Below are 18579 nucleotides of genomic sequence, written 5' to 3'. Positions count from 1 at the left end.
ACATCACTGCCTAATACATGGAGTAATTATTTTAAAACCTAAATCATACTGTGGACCTTCCTCTGAGTAGAAATGTCCAATGCTTTCCCATTCCTCTCAGACTATTAAGAGCCTTAACAATCCTAGCAATTGCCTCTGGGAACCTCCAAATTCTGGCTCCTTTTCCTCCTAACCCATTTCCTTCTACGCTCCACCATCTATCTTTTCCTTCAGTGTCACTGGCCTCCTTCCTGGTTCCTGAGCCCAGCAGGCAGGTTCCCATCTCAGCATCTCCGCACCAGCTGTTCTTCCTGCTGGAATCCTCCTTCCCTAGATAATGGCCTCAGTCCCTTCCTCACTTTCTTCAGGCCTTTAGTGTCATCTTTGCCATGAGTGTGATGCTGACCACACCCTTTAAATTTCAAGCAAACCCTCTCTCTGGAGACTGCTTTGATGCTCCTTACTTCCCTTGCCCTATTTTTCCCATAGCATTTACCTACTTTTAACAAATCATATCATTTACTTAATTTTTTATATTGCACTGTATGTTTCCTTCTGTTAGAGTGAAGCTTTCGTCTGTTTGGTTTACAGTACCCTGAGCACTTAGTTCACCGCCTAACACAACTGTTCATTGAATAAAACTGACAGAGGCAGGTAACTGGATTTCAGTCCCAATACTGCTCTTACCATGCTATATGACTTTCTTTGTGTGTTAATATAAAAGCTTTGGATCATACTAAAAAGAAAGCCTACTTACTTCCATGGCCCAGGCTTGATTCTTTCTCACCCGTATACTCTTGTGTTTATACTATATGGTCCTGCCCCAACCTTCACTACGCATGTTCTTTCCTTTCCCAGAGCCTCCCTCCATGGTTCATAATGTTGATAATCAGCAAATATTGGATAAATTGAAATTATTTTGATTCACTGACCAAAATAAGTATAAAAGCATATGAGATATATTTATTTTTTTCACACAAATAAGTGTCACTTCAATTTAGATAATGCTGAGCACCTCACTTTCATCTTTCAAATACTGAATAAGGTTTAAGGATCTTAACTCTTTTATGTCCTCCTTTTGTTGTGTTAATGTCGAAAGGATATTTGAGATTCTGCTAGCAACTTCTCACAGAAGGTATTATTGTAATGAATTTCAAGTATGTATTTCTAAATGTCAGTTTAACAGACCTGCAACTTCATAGTTAAATTGCACCATCACTTCTAACGCAAAGGCATAACTTCCTTTTAGCGACAAAATGTGTGGTCTTCAATACCCTCAAAAATTACTGCAATAAATCCAAATAAGTATTTTTCCAGGTCTTGGCTATAAAAGATAGAGTCAATAAATTAGATGACCTGAAATGAGCTTACATTTTTATTTAGGGGACCTTTTTCAGCAGGTTTTTAGTGACTACCCCCTATGCATAGGTATTGATTGATTGCTAAGGATTAAAAGTAAAACAGTTCCTTTCCCCAAATTGCTGACAGATTAGCAGGAACTGACTCATGTGCGATCAATAGTGAGTTTTAATACAGAGCAAAATACGAACACAATTCTTTAGATTATTTTTATTGTTATTTTCTTTTGCACCCCCCCCTCGTTAAATCCAAGTGAGCGTATATTCCCCCTTTTGTGAATTAAAGGAATTAAAGTAAATTAAACAAATTATGTATCATTTAGCACAGAGAAACATGGAATTTCTTTCCCCAAAGATTAGCAGTGGTCACCTGTAAACGATGCTTCCATCATTTAAAAAAAAAAAAAAAAAAAGGAGCATGTATTATCAATAAAACATGTTAAAACACTATTTTCAATAAATTCCAACCCTAAGAACCAACACACGAGGTGGGCTGCGCCTCACACAAATGAAACCGGTAAATTTAACCAAGGGCTAAAGGTCCCGGTGCAGAACGTTCCAAGCGAAATCTGACAAGAGGCCCACCCGGGCGGCCGCAACTCCACCGCGAAAGTTTCCCCCTTTCCCCGCTAGGCCCGAGGGAAACCTACCTGCGCGCGCAGGTTCCGCCGTCGGCCTACAAACGCCCCGGCGCGCAGGAAACGAAGTCGAAGAAGTGATCTGATTGGTTAAGAAGTGAATGACGCAACACCCCTCAGGCCCACTGAGAATCGGCCTCCCCAAGCCCGGCTCAAATGCCGCTTCCGATTGGTCCTTACGGCCAGAGCGCCGCGCCGAGGGCTGAGGTTAACTTCCGGGCCCGAACCCCCACCCCCGGGCAAAGATGGCGGCGGCCAGGTGCTCCAGGCTCGCGCTCCGCGGGCGGGGGTCCTCGCTGCACACTGTGGCCCAGGCCGCCGTCTCGGCTCCAGAAGTGACCGCCCCCGATGTCACGGCGGCCCCGGTGGCGCGCTACCCGCCGATTGTGGCCTCCCTGACCGCCAAGAGCAAGGCGGCACGCCAGCGGCGAGTGGAGCGGTGGCAGGCGTCGGTGCACGCGGCCGAGTCGGTGGACGAGAAGCTGCGAATTCTCACCAAGATGCAGTTCACGAAGTACGTGGTTTATCCGCAGACTTTCGCCCTGAACGCCGACCGCTGGTACCAGGGCTTCACCAAGACCGCCTTCCTGTCGGGCCTGCCGCCGCCCGCCGAGCCCGCGCCCGCGCCCGCGCCCGCCCTGGACCTCGAGGCCCTGCGCGCCGCGGCGTGTGACGGCCTCCTGCAGGAGCACTTCTACCTGCGGCGCAAGCGGCGCCCGCCGGTCTACGGGGACCGCGAGGCTCTGGCCTCGCCCTTCCTGGATCAGCTGGTGGCCGCCCTCGTGGGCCTGCTCAGCGCGCAGAACCCCGTCCTGGCCACCGCCGCCCTCGGTGAGCCTTGCGGCAGCCACGCCGGCCCGGGGAGGTGGGGACTGCGCCTCTTCCTTTCTATGCATTGTTCATTTTCCCCTAGTCCTCGCGCCTTGCTGGGCGCCCCCGCCCCCCGGGTTTAATGCAGTCCCTGCGCCAAGAATCTGGAGCCTGGGTTCTGGGGCCTGTGCTGCTACCCTACTTACTAGCCGTGCAACCTTCCACGACTCCAGTCCTTCTGCTTCGTGAAGGTCCAGCCAAATGGAAGAGCAGTGTTGCTCCGCAGAAGGGACAGGCCTGGCGCTGTTGGCTTTGGCCCTTCCACCAAAAGGTTACATGACTGTATGGCAGCTCATGAACCTCTTTTAGCCTACTTTTGCTCATTTCCAAGAGGAGATTTACAGTAGTAGTACTTTATTGTAGGATTGTGGACATTGAAGGTGATGCTGATTAAAATACCTGGCGTTTACCCAGTACTTACTATGTACCAGGCCCCGTTCTAAATCTTGTATGTGCCAACCAATTTAAACCTCACAGTAACCGTTTAGAGGAGGTAGCACTGTTTTATAAATGGGGGAAGAACCAACCTGAGGTACAGAAAGGTAAAATGAACTTCGTCAGAGAACCTGTAGCTGGTAGATGGGAGTTCAGGATTCAAACCTAGCCATTTTGGGTTCCCAGGAAACAATCAGCAACTTCTATTAACTGTTACGTGCGGTCATGAAACATTAACGGACAGTTTTAAAAATACGTGTTTCCAAGGTATTGATTATTTTAGATCTACCGCCTGGTAGGTGTCTTAATAAATATTTGTTGAATTAATGTGATAACTGTAGGTGTGTGCTCAACTGAGTCTTGTAGTGTGCATGTTATTTCTGTCTCAGTTGGGAAGGAAGTGGTCTTGAGAGAAGCCTGGTGGATGTTGACTACTCTTGATTGTTGGCCTAGGAAAACTTACTTGACTTTGTCAAGACTCCGATCCCTCTACAAAAAAAAATGGAGGTGATGACAACTGTACATTCCTTTGAGAGTTATTGTGAAGATTGATTTAGTAATTGTGACTCCTATAAAAACTTTTTATTTCTGGCGAGCGATATTCCTGTTGGTCTTATTTCCTTTACAGTTTATTCTTAACTGAGACACCTCTTCCATTACAGTGTTTTGTGTATGATGGATGGCACAACTAGACAATAAATGTTTGAGCATTAAGTCACAGTCATCTTAAGGTAAATCATCATATAACCCAGACTCCATCTTCCATCAAATGTAATTTTTGATCATTTTTAATTTGAACAATTATTCTTAAGTTCTATATTGTTGGTATTCAAATAATAACCAAATTTATCTAAATTATTAAATAAGAAAATTTTGAATTATCTTTTGACAGATAATAAGCGCCCAGTTCACTTTTACTGGTTGCGAGGTGAAGAAATTATTTCTAAGGGTCATCGGAAAGGTCGAGTTGATGCTTTACGATACCAAATAAATGATAAACCACACAACCAGATTCGAATATCCAAACAACTGCCAGAGGTAAGGAATTACTGCATGTATATCTACTGACATCTGGTGAGGAAATGTCATAGGTAACTTAAGTAATGGGCTTCGTAGGATAAACGCTTTTTCACTTTTTAACCTATTATGGTATGTATAGTTCTCAAATGTCAATCATTTTTAAGCAGGGTTAAGGCGTCAGTTTTGAGGACCATACAAATCTTTTCTTACGATAAAAACATGGGGTACCTGGGTGGCTCATTCGCTTAAGCGTCTGCCATTGGCTCAGACCGTGATCCCTTGATCCTGGGATCTTGCCCTTGGTCCTGGGCTCCCTACTCAGCAAAGTAGTCTGCTTCTCCCTCTCTCTCTGCCCCTCCCCCCATTGCGTCCTCTCACAGACTCACTCTTGAAATAAATAGAATCTTTAAAAATATATATAAATAATTGATAGTAGTTTATGTTTGTAATTTATAATACACTACACTAATCATAAATCAAGGCATTTTTATCATTGTAAGCTGGTCATTTTTTATATTTATGGTTCTTCTGGAGAAAATAAGTATATTTGAGTGATGTCTGTGTGTCTGTACATACACATGCACACACACACTCTCTCTCTCTCTCACGTTTATTCTGTAAAGGTCCAGGCAGTGAATATCTTAGGCTTTGGGACCATAAGTCTGTGTTGCAGCTGTTCATCTTAGTTCTTAAATAGTGTAAAAGCAGTTACATACCATTTGTAAATGAATGTGCATGACTGTGTTGCAATAAAACTATTTGTATAATCAGGTGACTGGCTGGATTTGGCCCGATAGATGGTGGTGTTACCAAATCATTTTGTGAAAAATATCTTATTTTAAGATTCTTAAATCTATAAAGAATGTGAGTAAAATATGTACACTATACTATTGTTGTTGTGAATTTATTTATGACTCTTCTTTTTCTTTAAGTTTGTGCCACTGGATTATTCTATACCCATCGAAATCCCTGTTATGACTTGTAAGCCAGACAAACTTCCATTATTCAAACGACAATTTGAAAATACAGTATTTATTGGTAAGTTTTTCTTTTGAAATATTGTGCCATCATTGTGTACAGAGGCTCCTGTGCAGATGTACCATATAATTCTTGATGACGAAGAGGTTCAGGTAGTTTACAAGCAATGTAATTCATAATCTCAGGTTATTGCAATATGCACGAAAATTGGGGAAAAATACTCTTTCAGCTCACCATTTAAAATTTTGTTTCTACTGAGTTAGCAGCATTTAACTTTAAAAAATAGTTTTACATGTTAGGTTTTGTTGATATATTATGCAGAAAAAGTAATTTGTCTTTTTTCAAAAGTAAACCAGTAAAGGACCAGACTTGAGGCAGTGATTGGCTTTTTTATTAAAACCTTCTGTTTGAAAATAGATAGATAGATAGATAGATAGATAGATAGATAAAATCTGTTTATGCCACACACTGTGAGAACCATTAAGAATATAAAAATTAATAAGGCCTGGTGTCTGTCCTTGTGTAGCTTATATTTTTGCTGTCTTTTTGTCTATTAATTTATAGTTAACTTGAAAATTTTAAGAAACTAGCTTTATACTAGTCTTCCAGATGTATTTTATCAGCCCCTTCTGTGTCATCGTGGTCTTAGAGTGTGAATTATGGGAAATTTTGATTGAAAAGATTTTACTATTAAAGTCAAGAATATCAGCATTTCATGAAGTATTGGCTCTCATTTTCCTTACGTGGAAATATAGTATAAAAATAATTTTCCAAAAAACGTTAGGAACAAGGTGGAGACTAATGAAATGTTTTTATCATTTGGAGAATAAGACAAGGAAAATAACGTAGCTCCCAAAGATGAATAAAAGATTTGAAAAAACTAACGGAATTTCATTTTATTTATTTATTTATTTATTTATTTATTTATTTATTTATTTATTTATTTATTTATAAGATTATATTTATTCATGAGAGGACACAGAGAGAGAGGTGGAGACACAGGCAGAGGGAGAAGCAGGCTCCATGCAGTGAGCCTGATGTGAGATTCGATCCTGAGACTCCAGGATCACGCCCTGGGCTGGAAGGAGGCGGTAAATCGATGAGCCACCCAGTCGTCCCAGAACAGGGAATTTTAAATAAATTTACATACATTCTTTTGATTTATCCTGTGTCATCATAGTGGGCTTGATGATAGCTAGCAGGTTGTACTTTCACGTGAAGTTTAACTTCATTCTATAACCAATGAAGTAAATCAACTTTGCCACTTGTGTATTTTGAATACTGATCACACAACGTGTAGAGGAGAAAGATGAGTTTGAAGCAAAAACTAAGGACGTATGCTCCAGATGTTCACATGCACATTTCATCTGAAAATTTTTTTTTTTTTTTTTTTTTTTTGCTCTTCAGGCTCAAAGACAGCAGATCCATATTGTTATGGTCACACACAGTTTCATCTATTACCTGACAAATTAAAAAGGGAAAGGCTTTTGAAAAGGAACTGTGCTGATCAGATAGAAGTTGTTTTTAGAGCTAATGCTATTGCAAGCCTCTTTGCGTGGACTGGAGCACAAGCTATGTATCAAGGTAAAACTAATTTTATGGCATTATTCTTGGAAGATACCTGTGACATTTTAAGAATTTAGTGGTTTCTCTGGGTTAAGTGTAAGTTGAATCTTAACATTTTGAAAACTTTCAATGACAAAATACAGTAGTTTTAAAATTTGTAATTAAATATTTTACATTTGCAATTGGCAAGTGGTGTTTAGTTTTTTTAATCTTTTACTTTGACCGCTTTTGTGTAAATATTTTTTCTGATGCCCTTAGGCATGTGAATGACTATAGCCAACTAAGTCAACTCTGGAGATCATAGCAGCTCTCTGATGCTGGAAAGAGAAGTGCTTTGGTGGATTTAATTTTATATTAAATCACAACTCTTCTGTATAATATCTTTGAAGGCTTTATGCAGGATGTGGATTAAGAGATTGTTTATTCATTCAGTAAATAGTGAATGCTTTTTGGAACCAAGCAGTGTTGGCCTTGGAGATGTAGTGTTGAATGAAGCAGGCAGATCCTGCTGTCACTGAACTTACAGTGAGGAGAGTAAAAGATAATAAACATGTAGTATTTTTAGTTAGTGGTAGTAGTGTGGAGGAAATATACTGTGTAAGGGATAGAATGACTTACAAGGTATAGGTATAAATGAGATAAGGGGCTGAATGTATTTAACTGGAGTAATTCATGTTACACTATATGTTGGCAAATTGAATTTAAATAAAATATTTTCAAAAACAAAAATAAATGGAGTAATTGAGGGGAGGTCTCTAAAAAGTGGTATTTGAACAAAGACCTGACTGTTGAATAGCTGCCTAAGCATAAACTTGGAGGAAAGACACTTCCAGGCAAAAGGAATACAAGTAAAAGTCTCTGAGGTAGGAACGGACTTGAAGTATTTAAAGAACAATGAAGAAAGGGAAAGAGGAGAGTGATGCAGGATGAGATAAAGGAAGCCAGAGGCCATATCAAGAGGACTTTGAGAGCCTGCTGGGAGGCATTTGGATTTTATTACAAAACCTGAAGTAATAAACTGTAATGTGTAACCAGATTAATCCTATATGAGTTCCCAGGAGGAATTTAATACAGATTTAATTATTTCTAGGCTCACCTTTTTTTCTTCATATATATGTATATAATTTCTATTAATCCTTTACTCAAAATTGTTGAATTAAATGGAGAGAATAAGAATAGGATTAAGAATGAAGCAGAAATGGAGGAATATTTCTCAAAGACGTTAGTTAGAATGTCTAACGTAAAGTGCTTTTTTCCTATAATTAATTACAGGTGCTAACCATATTATTCATTGACTGTCTTCATTAAGGCTGATAGAAAATATGTAGAAGGAAAAAAAAACTGCTTGGCCTGGCAGTGGGATTTAAAAGTGTTAAAGCCAGTCAATCTAGAAGAAGAAGCAGCCAGAAAATTTGAGTAGTAAAGGTATTTAAAAGCATCCTGCAACCAATGACACGACACCAAGGCATAAAACCAATTTCAGAATATGTGAAGGAAGAACAATTTGAGGATGTGATTGAAGTCCTTAAAAAGTCCTTTTTTTTTTTCTGATGGTATTTTTTTTTTTTTTTATAGATTTGGTGAAGTAAATGGCCATAATGGTTATTAGGTGCTAGATGATACCGTACCAGAAAAATGAGTGTATTTGAAGGTAGTTAGTACCAGATGTAGGGGAGATCTGCACTGAAAGATCTTGCTGCCTTTTTTTTTTTTTTTTTTTTTTTTTTTTTTTTTAAATAAAGTGACTTGAGGTAGAAAGCTGTTGAAGACTGAAGTTTCTGAGAATGTGTTGTAAGTTTGGGGATATTAGAAGGGAGAGAATAATTTTTGATGCAGAAATAGAATATAGGATTAGATTGGAGAAGATGAGGAAAACTTTGAGATCTTCAGGAATTTGGTAGGTAAAATATCTAGGTTATAGGGAATATTTGATACCCTCTAATGTGCAAATGTTTTGTTTTGGTAAAGTGTATTCTGTATGTAAATTTCAATATAACTTTTTTCTGTAGGATTTTGGAGTGAAGCAGATGTTACTCGGCCTTTTGTCTCTCAGGGCGTGATCACAGATGGAAAGTACTTTTCCTTTTTCTGCTACCAGTTAAATACTTTGGCACTGACTACACAAGCTGATCAAAATAACCCTCGTAAAAATATATGTTGGGGGACACAAAGTAAACCTCTCTATGAAACAATTGAGGATAATAATGTGAAAGGTTTTAATGACGATGTCCTACTTCAGATAGTTCACTTTCTACTGAACAGACCAAAAGAAGACAAATGACAGCTGCTGGAAAACTAAGAAGAAATAATTGATTCAGGACTTCAGGAATATTTCATTTTCTCTGAAGGAAAAATAAAAGGAATTTTAATGATGAGACTTGTCAAATGCATTATTTTGAGACAAATATTTCTTATGTTAACCTGTGATTAGGCCTCTCATCCTGTTCAGAGTACACACTGAAAGACTTAATTTTAGATAGAGTATGTTGATTTTCAGGTAATTTTATTCCTATATGACTGATCAGATCGGTTGAGCTGTCTGCAATACCTGGTAGTTGTTGCATGTGGTTTTGAAACTAATATAAGGACAGTAATTCAAAAGTTTGAGAATATGTAGATGTGTTAGATATTTCTTTCTAATTTCTTCATTGATAAGACGATGCACTTTCAGAGTCCTACTCAAACTGCTTTAAAACTGTTCCATCAAGTCCTACTCAAACTGCTTTAAAACTGTTCCATCAACAATATTTTGCAAGTAGAGGAAACTGAGGCCTGGAGGAGTTGAGTGAGACTCTTCTACAATTTCACAGATAACTAATAATACACTGATGAATTATATGCAACTTGAAACTTAGGTTCTTAGCACTCAGAAGTAACATTAACAAGCACAGAATTTTTGTGTAATGCCAGCACCTAACACATGGCACATGGTACTTAGGAGATACTTGACCCAGGGGCACCAGATTGGCTCGCTCAGTAGAGTATGTGACACAATTTCAGGGTTTTAAGTTTGAGCCGCATGTTGGGTGTAGAAATTACTTAAAATCTTTAAAAAAAAATAAGGGGGGAAGGTGCCTGGGTGGCTCCGACAGTAAAACGTCTGCCTTCTGCTTAGATCATCATCTCGGTCCTTGGATTGAGTCCTGCGTCAGCTCCTTGTACAGTAGGGAGTCTGCTTCTCCCTCTTACTCTCCCCTGCTCATGCTCATTCTCTCTATAAAATAAATGCAATCTTTAAAAAAAGTAATATTAACATATTTTGTGTTTTGCTCTATCACCAAGATTAGGAAACTGGGTTTGCTATGTTTCAAAATCAGTTGTCAGTAAAATTGTTAATTTTGTTGAGAATTAAGATTCATTCAGAACATTTATAGTGAGAAGAATTACCTTAGTATAATCATGCTCGTTATTTTACATGACCTCCTGTTGTGAATATTTAAAACAACACCCCATTAGGTACTGCAGTCATATGACAGATAACCAACCTTATTCCCTCCCTCCCTCCCTCCCTCCCTCCCTCCCTCCCTCCCTCCCTCCCTCCCTCCCTCCCTCCCTCCCTCCCTCCCTCCCTCCCTCCCTCCCTCCCTTCCTTCCTTCCTTCCTTCCTTCCTTCCTTCCTTCCTTCCTTCCTTCTTCCTTCCCTCCTACCTTCCTTTCCCCTCTCCTCCCCTCCCCTCCTCTCCCCTTTCTCTCTTTCAAGACAGAGGCCACAGTTATATTGGCTTCCTCAACTGGAAGCCTAGGGATTATTGCCATAAATGATTGCTAAACTGAAGGAATAGCATCTGAAAGATGCCATTCAGCCAAAGACTTCCTTTGCAAGGTACTGTGTTATGTTCCATCTTTAGCACATATTGTCAGTTTACCCAGAAAGCCATGTAATTTCACACCACCATTTTTTGTTTAAGCAGTTTCAAGAGCTTGCAATATTGCTTTCTACCTTTGGTCCTGTGTGTTCAATCCATGTATTGCGTTCCCATTTGTCTCTAATGGAAAAATGCAGATGTATAGAGAGCAACTCTACTGAGCTCCAAGCACAGTGATACCTCTCTTAATCTTAGCTTTCACTTCCTAACTCTTTGCACCTTGGGCATTTTGAGTTACCATCCTTTATTTTCTGCCCCCATAAAACAAAATTATCTTATGGAGTTTAAGGATTAAATGAACTAATGCATTCAAAAGTGATTTAAAATTCTATGTAATTAAAATGTTTAGGATTCAGTTGAAATGCCATTGCTTTCCCTAAGCTGATTATATTTAATTGTGTTTAATTATCCCATCCTTTGAATACTTAACACTTCTGGTAGCACCTGTTTCATTTTCTCATTCTCTTGTAATAATTTTTCTAATTCCAAATGGAGAACACATACCACATACATACATACCTGTACAAACATGTCAGGACCTCATATAGCACTTACTGTATTCTAGACCCTGGTCTAGATGTTTTACATAGATTACCTCAGTTAATCACAAACATTCCAGAATCTAGGTACTATTCCCATTTTGCAGATGAGTTAACAGGGCACAGAAAAACCAATACCTTATTGAAGATCATACATATAACTAGAATGTTGCAGGGTTGGAATTTGAGCCCTGGTGATCTAACTCCAGAACCTACTTATAACCACTCTGGTATATATTGTTCAATAATACACTAGATAGCAGTTCATAAATTTAGATAAAAGATAGATTAATTCTGACTAATGAATCCTGGAAATGTGTCTTGGAGCAATGGCATTTGAATTGGTTCCTGATAGATGGTATTTTCCAAAAAGAAAAGGACGATAAGTAGGTGAAACTGAAGGTGGAAAGCTACAGGACATACCTGGGAAATAGGCAGTAACTTCACTTATGCAGGTTGGATGTGGCCTAAAAGCAGTTGGGAAAGCAAAAATTTACCAAGAAATAAGTCTAACTGGTCTCAGACATCTGCATTAACCCTGAACATTAGGAAGCAGTGTAGCAGTGTCATAGACTTCCAGAGTCTATGGAAAAAGTTAAAACAAATCTAGGACCGGCCAAGATAATAGACCATGTAGAACAATAAAAAAAAAAAAAAGTCAGAACATATGTCACTTACAAGTTTATGAAAATGTACTACAGTTGATTAGCAAATGATATTAGGAAGCAATGAATGGAGAATCAAAATGAATATAATGAGTACACAGTCATATCAGGCAAAATTAAGTATAAAGCAGGGTTAGCAATATGAATTTAAGCCGGGATCCCTGGGTGGCTCAGCAGTTTAGCGCCTGCTATGGGTCCAGGCCCAAGGTGTGATCCTGGAGATAAGAGTCCCACATCTGGCTCCCTGCATGGAGCCTACTTCTTGCTGGCTCTGCCTCTCTCCCTCTCTCTCTCTCTCTCTTTCTCTCTCTCTCTCTCTCTCTCTGTCTCTCATGAATAAATAAATAAAATCTTTAAAAAAAAATGAATTTAAGCAATTCAAGGCAAAAACTAAATTCCAGTGTTAAAAAGTCATTAATATGTTTTAAATTGTTAATCAGTATGTGAAATGTTAATGTAAATCTTAAGTTGGAATAACTAAAAATAAGGAATAATTAGGAAAATTTAGTTAATAAAATTTGGTACCTTAGAAAAAAGTTTTAAAAATGTGATAGAACTTGTATACAAAATCATTGATTAGACTATAGAAAGTCTCAGAAAATTCTTAAAAGCCAGAATTATATAGATCATGAAATCTATCCATACCACAGTAGATCTGAACGTTATTAATACAGTTTTTAATCAGAAACAATTGTTTGAAAATAAAAATGTTTTTCTAAAGAACTATAGAGTTGCTATTAATTTACCTGGACAATATACAATTAAACACTCAGAGCTATATCACAATCTAAAAATGAAAGCTATCTTCCTTGCCTTTTCATTTTTAGTCAGATATATTTTTATATAAATTAGACAGTAGTACCTTTCTTACGCTTGACAAATTGATTTCTTTGACCAAGAAAGCATTTATTAATGTAAAAATAAAACCTTAGACTAAAATGTAATAAATTACATAAAGCTAGTGGGGTATAGCCAAAGCTATTCAGAACACGTTTACTCTTAGGGATATGTGCACATGTTGCAGGATGTAACCACTGACTAAATATAATCCATCTTCCCTCTGCAGTTGTCAACCAACTTTGCTTTAATACCCTAAGAAAAAATGATATTTCTATTAAAACACATGGAGTAGAATATAAAAAGCCACATTTTTTTAAAGAGATAAAACATGAAGTTCAAAGAGATTTTCACTAATCTTAGAACTCTGAAAGAGCTTCAAATCTTTGGCTCTGTAGTCTTAGATTTGAGACCCATTTGCCAGTTTACTTAATGGCACATTTATAATGCTTTGTGTTTATGTAAAATAAGAAAAAAGAAAATCAGCATTTGTCAGAGTTAAAAAAGTAAGGAAAATTAGAACAAAAATATAAATGTAGGAGATGATGACATGAAAAAGAAAACAGAATTGGCAAATAGATATAATAACTAGTTCTGTATTCTACTCTTTTGTCAGTAAAAGATGGTATTCTGGGTAATTAAGAAAAAGGGGCACCTGGGTGGCTCCATGGTTGAGTGTCTGCCTTGGGCTCAGGTCGTGATCCCAGGGGTCCTCGGATAGAGTCCCACATCAGGATCCCCCTACCCACAGGGAGCCTGCTCCTCCCTCTCCCTATGTCTCTGCCTCTCTCTGTGTCTCTCATGAATAAATAAAATCTTAAAAAAAATCAGAAGGAAAAGAAAACACTTAAAATTGGAAAAAGTGATGTAATATACATAGTGGAGACTCTGGATAAGAAAATACCATCTATAAAAAATTTGGACATTTTCCCCTGAGAAATAAAAATAAAATTAAATCAAGTAAAGATAGAAAACTTAAATTGGCTGTGGAAAGAACTGAAAATGTTTCCAAGAAACTCCCTGCAAGGGTCCAGAGCAACAGTTTACCCATGGATTCTTACAAATTTCCAGGAAACAACCTAAATTTTGGAACACTACTCAATTTGTTTTATTAAATGTTCATTTTCTCAATTAAAAAATCACTAAGAAATATATGTTAAGTACACATTTCAAAATAAATGATGAATTTCCAAATAAAATGCTAACATACCAAATCCGACAGTTATTAAAAGAATCCATCCTAATAAGGTAGATTTAATAATGGAAGTTCAGTAGTGGATGGAAGTTATGATGTTAGGAAATAAGCTAATAGAGAACATTGGTGGGTCAAAGGAGAAAAATAATGTTTTTGATAAAATTCTTCCTTGTATTTAAAAAAGAAAGGAACAGGGACACCTGTGTGGCTCAGTTAGGCATCTACGCTCAGTTCAGGTCATGATTCCGGGGTCCTGGAATTGAGTCCTGCATTGGTCTCTCTGCCTAGTGGGAAGTTTGCTTCTCCCTCTGATCCTCCCCTCTCTCATGCTTGCTCTCTCCCACTCTCTCTTTCAAATAAATAAATAAATAAATAAATAATAAATAAATAAAATCTTTAAAAAAAGAAATAGGTAAGTATTAATAGAAATATACTTTAATGAGAGCCTTATATTAGTTAATATCCAACTTATGTTTTTTTATTTTTTTATTTTTTTTTAAGATTTTATTTGTTTATTAATAAGAGACACACAGAAAGAGGCAGAGACACAGGCAGAGGGAGAAGAAGGCTCCATGCAGGGAACCCGACATGGGACTCGATCCTGGGTCTCCAGGATCACACCCTGGGCTGAAGGTGGTGCTAAACCGCTGAGCCACCAGGGCTGCCCCCCAACTTATGTTTAATGATGAAAAGAAGTGTTATTCCCACTGAAGTCAAATAAAACTGCCAGCTTTCACCTTTATGTGTCTTGTTTGCTGACCCAGTCCAAGGGCTAGAATCATAGAAGTAGGCACTCACTGATAGTTTATTGAAGGGCTATAAACCAATGAACTCAAGGTAGTCTTTCTAGTTTGAGATTTGGTATATCTCCTTATTTGCACCTTTTATATCTCAGCAAAATTTAGGTTTCTCTTTAAAGATCAACACACATTCACTTATGACTAGATTTTTTTGTAGTTGTGAATGAATATTTTCTTTCCAATTATATTATTTATAGCTTTTAAAATAGCTTTATGGGCTACTATTGATTGATATACATCTATTTAGTAAAAGGCAATTTAGCTCACTAAATCAAGAATGTTGAGGAACACCTGAGTGGCTCAGTTGGTTGAGCTGCTGACTCATAGTTTTGGCTCAAGCCATGACCTCAGGGTCATGGGATCCAGCCCTGAGTCTGGCTCTGTACTCGGTGGAGAGTCCATGTGAAGATTCTCTCCCTCTGTTTACCCCCTTGCTCGCGTGGGCTCTGTCTCTCTAAAATAAACGAATCTTGTTTTAAAAAAAAATCTAAAAACTAAAAAAAAAAAAAAATTTTTTTTTAGTTGATTCTCAAGAGGTATATAGGTCCGATCTGATCTGAGTTCCTCTAAAACTACTTACTAGCATAGACAGTCACTAGCCTCCATGTAGCAAAATCCACTAGACAGTTCTAGGACCTTATTTTACTCTGTTGATCTGACTGATGTGGCATGGTTAACCACTTCTTCATTCTTCACGTAGTGTTATAGTGTCTCCTGTTGCCTTCAATGAAAAATACTCTTGGTTTACCTCCTTTCTCACTGACCATTCTTTCAAACTCCCCTTTGATGTCCTTCCTATAATCTTCATTCAAATGTTGGTATACCTCCAGGTTCTGTCCAGGCTCCGTCTTTTCTTTATCCACAGTCTTTCCTTAAATAACTTATCAAGTCCCATGATTTAAATATATTTATAAACATATTCAAAATTACAATTTGATTTTGATTTTGTTTCATACTGCATGCATTACCATTGTAACTGAACAAGTATGACTGATTAGGATTTCTGGTGATTTTTTTCCATAATTTTTAAATTTTCTAAATTCCCAGAAAATACATATTATTTTTATAATCAGAAAAAATAATTTCATTTTAATTGAAATTAGTTATCTTTCTTAAGTGAACTGTAATATGGAACAACCATCCTATGTCTAATTCCACTCCATCATAAACAACTTCATTGTGAAATTGTATTTGAAAAAGCATTTCTTGATTTATATTGAGAAAATGTTTATATTATATATATATATATAATATAACAAGATTCACATAAGTTTTATCACACAAGTTAAAATGCTTATTTTTTTTAACTTATTTTATGTTGTTGGCCTTTGGACAGTGAAAACTTAGATACTAGACATGAAGGCTTTAGATTTTTTCATGAGATACCTTAATAGACAAGCTAGGATGCATTTTACATTTTATATTAGATTCTAGCCCATTTTGGATAATGCTTGAATTAAATATAAGGTAAGATTAATTCAGATAAAATGTTAGGCAAAATAATTTCTAAAATTTACTCATTTACTATTACAAAAATCAGGAAAATGGTGTTTTTTTTTTTTTTTTTTGTAAAGATTTTATTTATTTATTCATGAGAGACACAGAAAGAGAGGCAGAGATACAGGCAGAGGAAGAAGCAGGCTCCACGCAGCCCGATGTGAGACTCTATCCCGGGTCTCCAGGATCATGCCCTGGGCTGAAGGCAGGTGCTCAACCATTGAGCCACCCAGGTGCCTCAGGAAAATGGGATTGGATAGAGGCAGGAGAACATACCTAAAGCAAAATAAATGTGGAAAAATTGCTAGAGAATATTGAGAAAAGAAAAAAAAAAGTCTGCCAGTGTAAAACATTGAAATGGCCAATATTGAATTGGAATAGGTTGAATTTGTCATAAAAAGGCCTTCTTAGTTGTCCAAAGTTTATGTGGAAACTATAAAACAAACAATAGCGAATTAAAAAAATACCCAAATCACAGAAGAATAAGTAATTCCACAAAGAATGAGAATGTATAAGTAATTATATTCCAAATATATAGACATGGTTACTGTCTTGAAATAATAAGTGCATTGTAGCCTAAATTTGGCAATAGTTACTATCTAAATAAGCTTATCTCTGAATTAAATGTACCTTATAGGAGTAGATAACTTTAAGAGTGCTCTCATAATTAGATTTATTTATTTATTTATTTATTTATTTATTTATTTATTTATTTATTTATTTATTTATTTATTTATGATAGACATAGAGAGAGAGAGAGAGAGAGAGGCAGAGACACAGGAGGAGAGAGAAGCAGGCACCATCCCGGGAGCCCGACGTGGGACTCAATCCCGGGACTCCAGGATCGCGCCCTGGGCCAAAGGCAGGCGCCAAACCGCTGAGCCACCCAGGGATCCCCAGCCACTCAGGGATCCCCATAATTAGCTTTTTAAATAATGTTTCTGTAAGCTGTTCTTTTTAGTACAAATTAATCTCCATTTCTCACATTTTTGTTTGTTCTTTTCCTCTGTGTAAAAAATACTGAATTCTATCTCAGATCTTGATTGCATTTTGTGTTAGTTGTCATCCTACAGAATTCTGTATGTCACTTTGTAAAATTGTAAATTGCATTTGACTCCTGAAACTGGCTTTTGAAACTTGTATAATTGTACATATGTCCCAAGTTTAATGTATAGATTATGATTTTGACTTTCTGCATTTATGGTTATAGTAATTTGATTTGTTTCTAAAATTATGTAAAGGGACTGTTATTGGACTTAAATTTCAATATTCTCTAGAAGTGAATTAAATTGATGGGAATTCCAAGTTGATAAATGCAAATGGGATCTCAGTTTTTTGGGGGAGGGTTTTTTTTTTTTTTTTTTTTTTTTTTTTTTTACCTTTTTAGTTTGGGGACAAAATAAATGAACTTTTGCCTTAGTGCTCACTTGGTGACATATGTACTTAAAAGCCAGTACTTCAGCTGGTTTAGAAAAAATTCTGAAGACAGAAGAAACGAACCATCTTTATTTTTGAATTAGATAACCATGTAAATGATTATAAACTTGATGCTTTAATATTTTATTTTATTTTTAAAAAGATTTTATTTACTTATTTGAGAGAGGGAGATAGAGAGAACACAAGCAGAGAGAGAGGGAGAAGCAGGCTCCGCACTGAACAGGGGCCAGGAGGGGCTCAATCCCAGTGCCCTGGGATCATGACCTGAGCCACCCCAGTACCCCAATGCTTTAATATTTTAATTCAAAATATAAAGACAGGGATCCCTGGGTGGCGCAGCGGTTTGGCGCCTGCCTTTGGCCCAGGGCGCGATCCTGGAGACCTGGGATCGAATCCCACATCAGGCTCCTGGTGCATGGAGCCTGCTTCTCCCTCTGCCTGTGTCTCTGTGCCTCTCTCTCTCTGTGACTATCATAAATAAATAAAAAAAATTAAAAAAAAATATATATAAAGACAAAATAAAACAATACACCCTCAGGATGTTTTTATGATAATTGCATGTGATATAAAGATGCAAATTTAACATCTTTTAGGTGTGATACATATATGCAAAATGAGAATCATCATATTCATTATTGCTATGGCCTTATGGCTTTTCTCATATTGTAAAGATATTTCATAATGCAGCAATATGTACTCCAAACAGCTTTATAAATGAACTAGCTGTACTTTTTAATTATCATTTTAATTCCAGGTTTGAATTACTAAAAACTCTCCTAATCTTAGGAAAATGAAAGCTTGCATGGTACTTAGCCACTTGATAAGTATTTCTTGGAGTCTTCAGTCCATGTAAAACTTTGCTTTTGTTTGTAAACTAACAATATTTATGTTATAAGCAC

The 18579-nt window shown here is 37.3% G+C and overlaps 1 protein-coding gene across 1 annotated transcript; it reads left to right on the top strand.

The window, feature by feature from the left end:
* The first annotated feature begins 2189 nt into the window (after positions 1 to 2189).
* On the top strand, positions 2190 to 9219 carry MRPS30 (mitochondrial ribosomal protein S30). The gene is made up of 5 exons (XM_038535147.1): positions 2190 to 2806; positions 4173 to 4318; positions 5233 to 5338; positions 6686 to 6862; positions 8854 to 9219. Exons 1-5 carry the CDS (start codon positions 2221 to 2223, stop codon positions 9123 to 9125), a joined length of 1287 nt encoding a protein of 428 aa, XP_038391075.1. The 5' UTR covers positions 2190 to 2220; the 3' UTR covers positions 9126 to 9219.
* The last annotated feature ends 9360 nt before the right edge of the window (positions 9220 to 18579 follow it).

The sequence above is a fragment of the Canis lupus genome, chromosome 4 (assembly GCF_011100685.1).
Source record: "Canis lupus familiaris isolate Mischka breed German Shepherd chromosome 4, alternate assembly UU_Cfam_GSD_1.0, whole genome shotgun sequence".
In the NCBI taxonomy this organism is placed as follows: Eukaryota; Metazoa; Chordata; class Mammalia; order Carnivora; family Canidae; genus Canis; species Canis lupus.
This window is presented reverse-complemented; position numbering and strand designations above follow the sequence as displayed.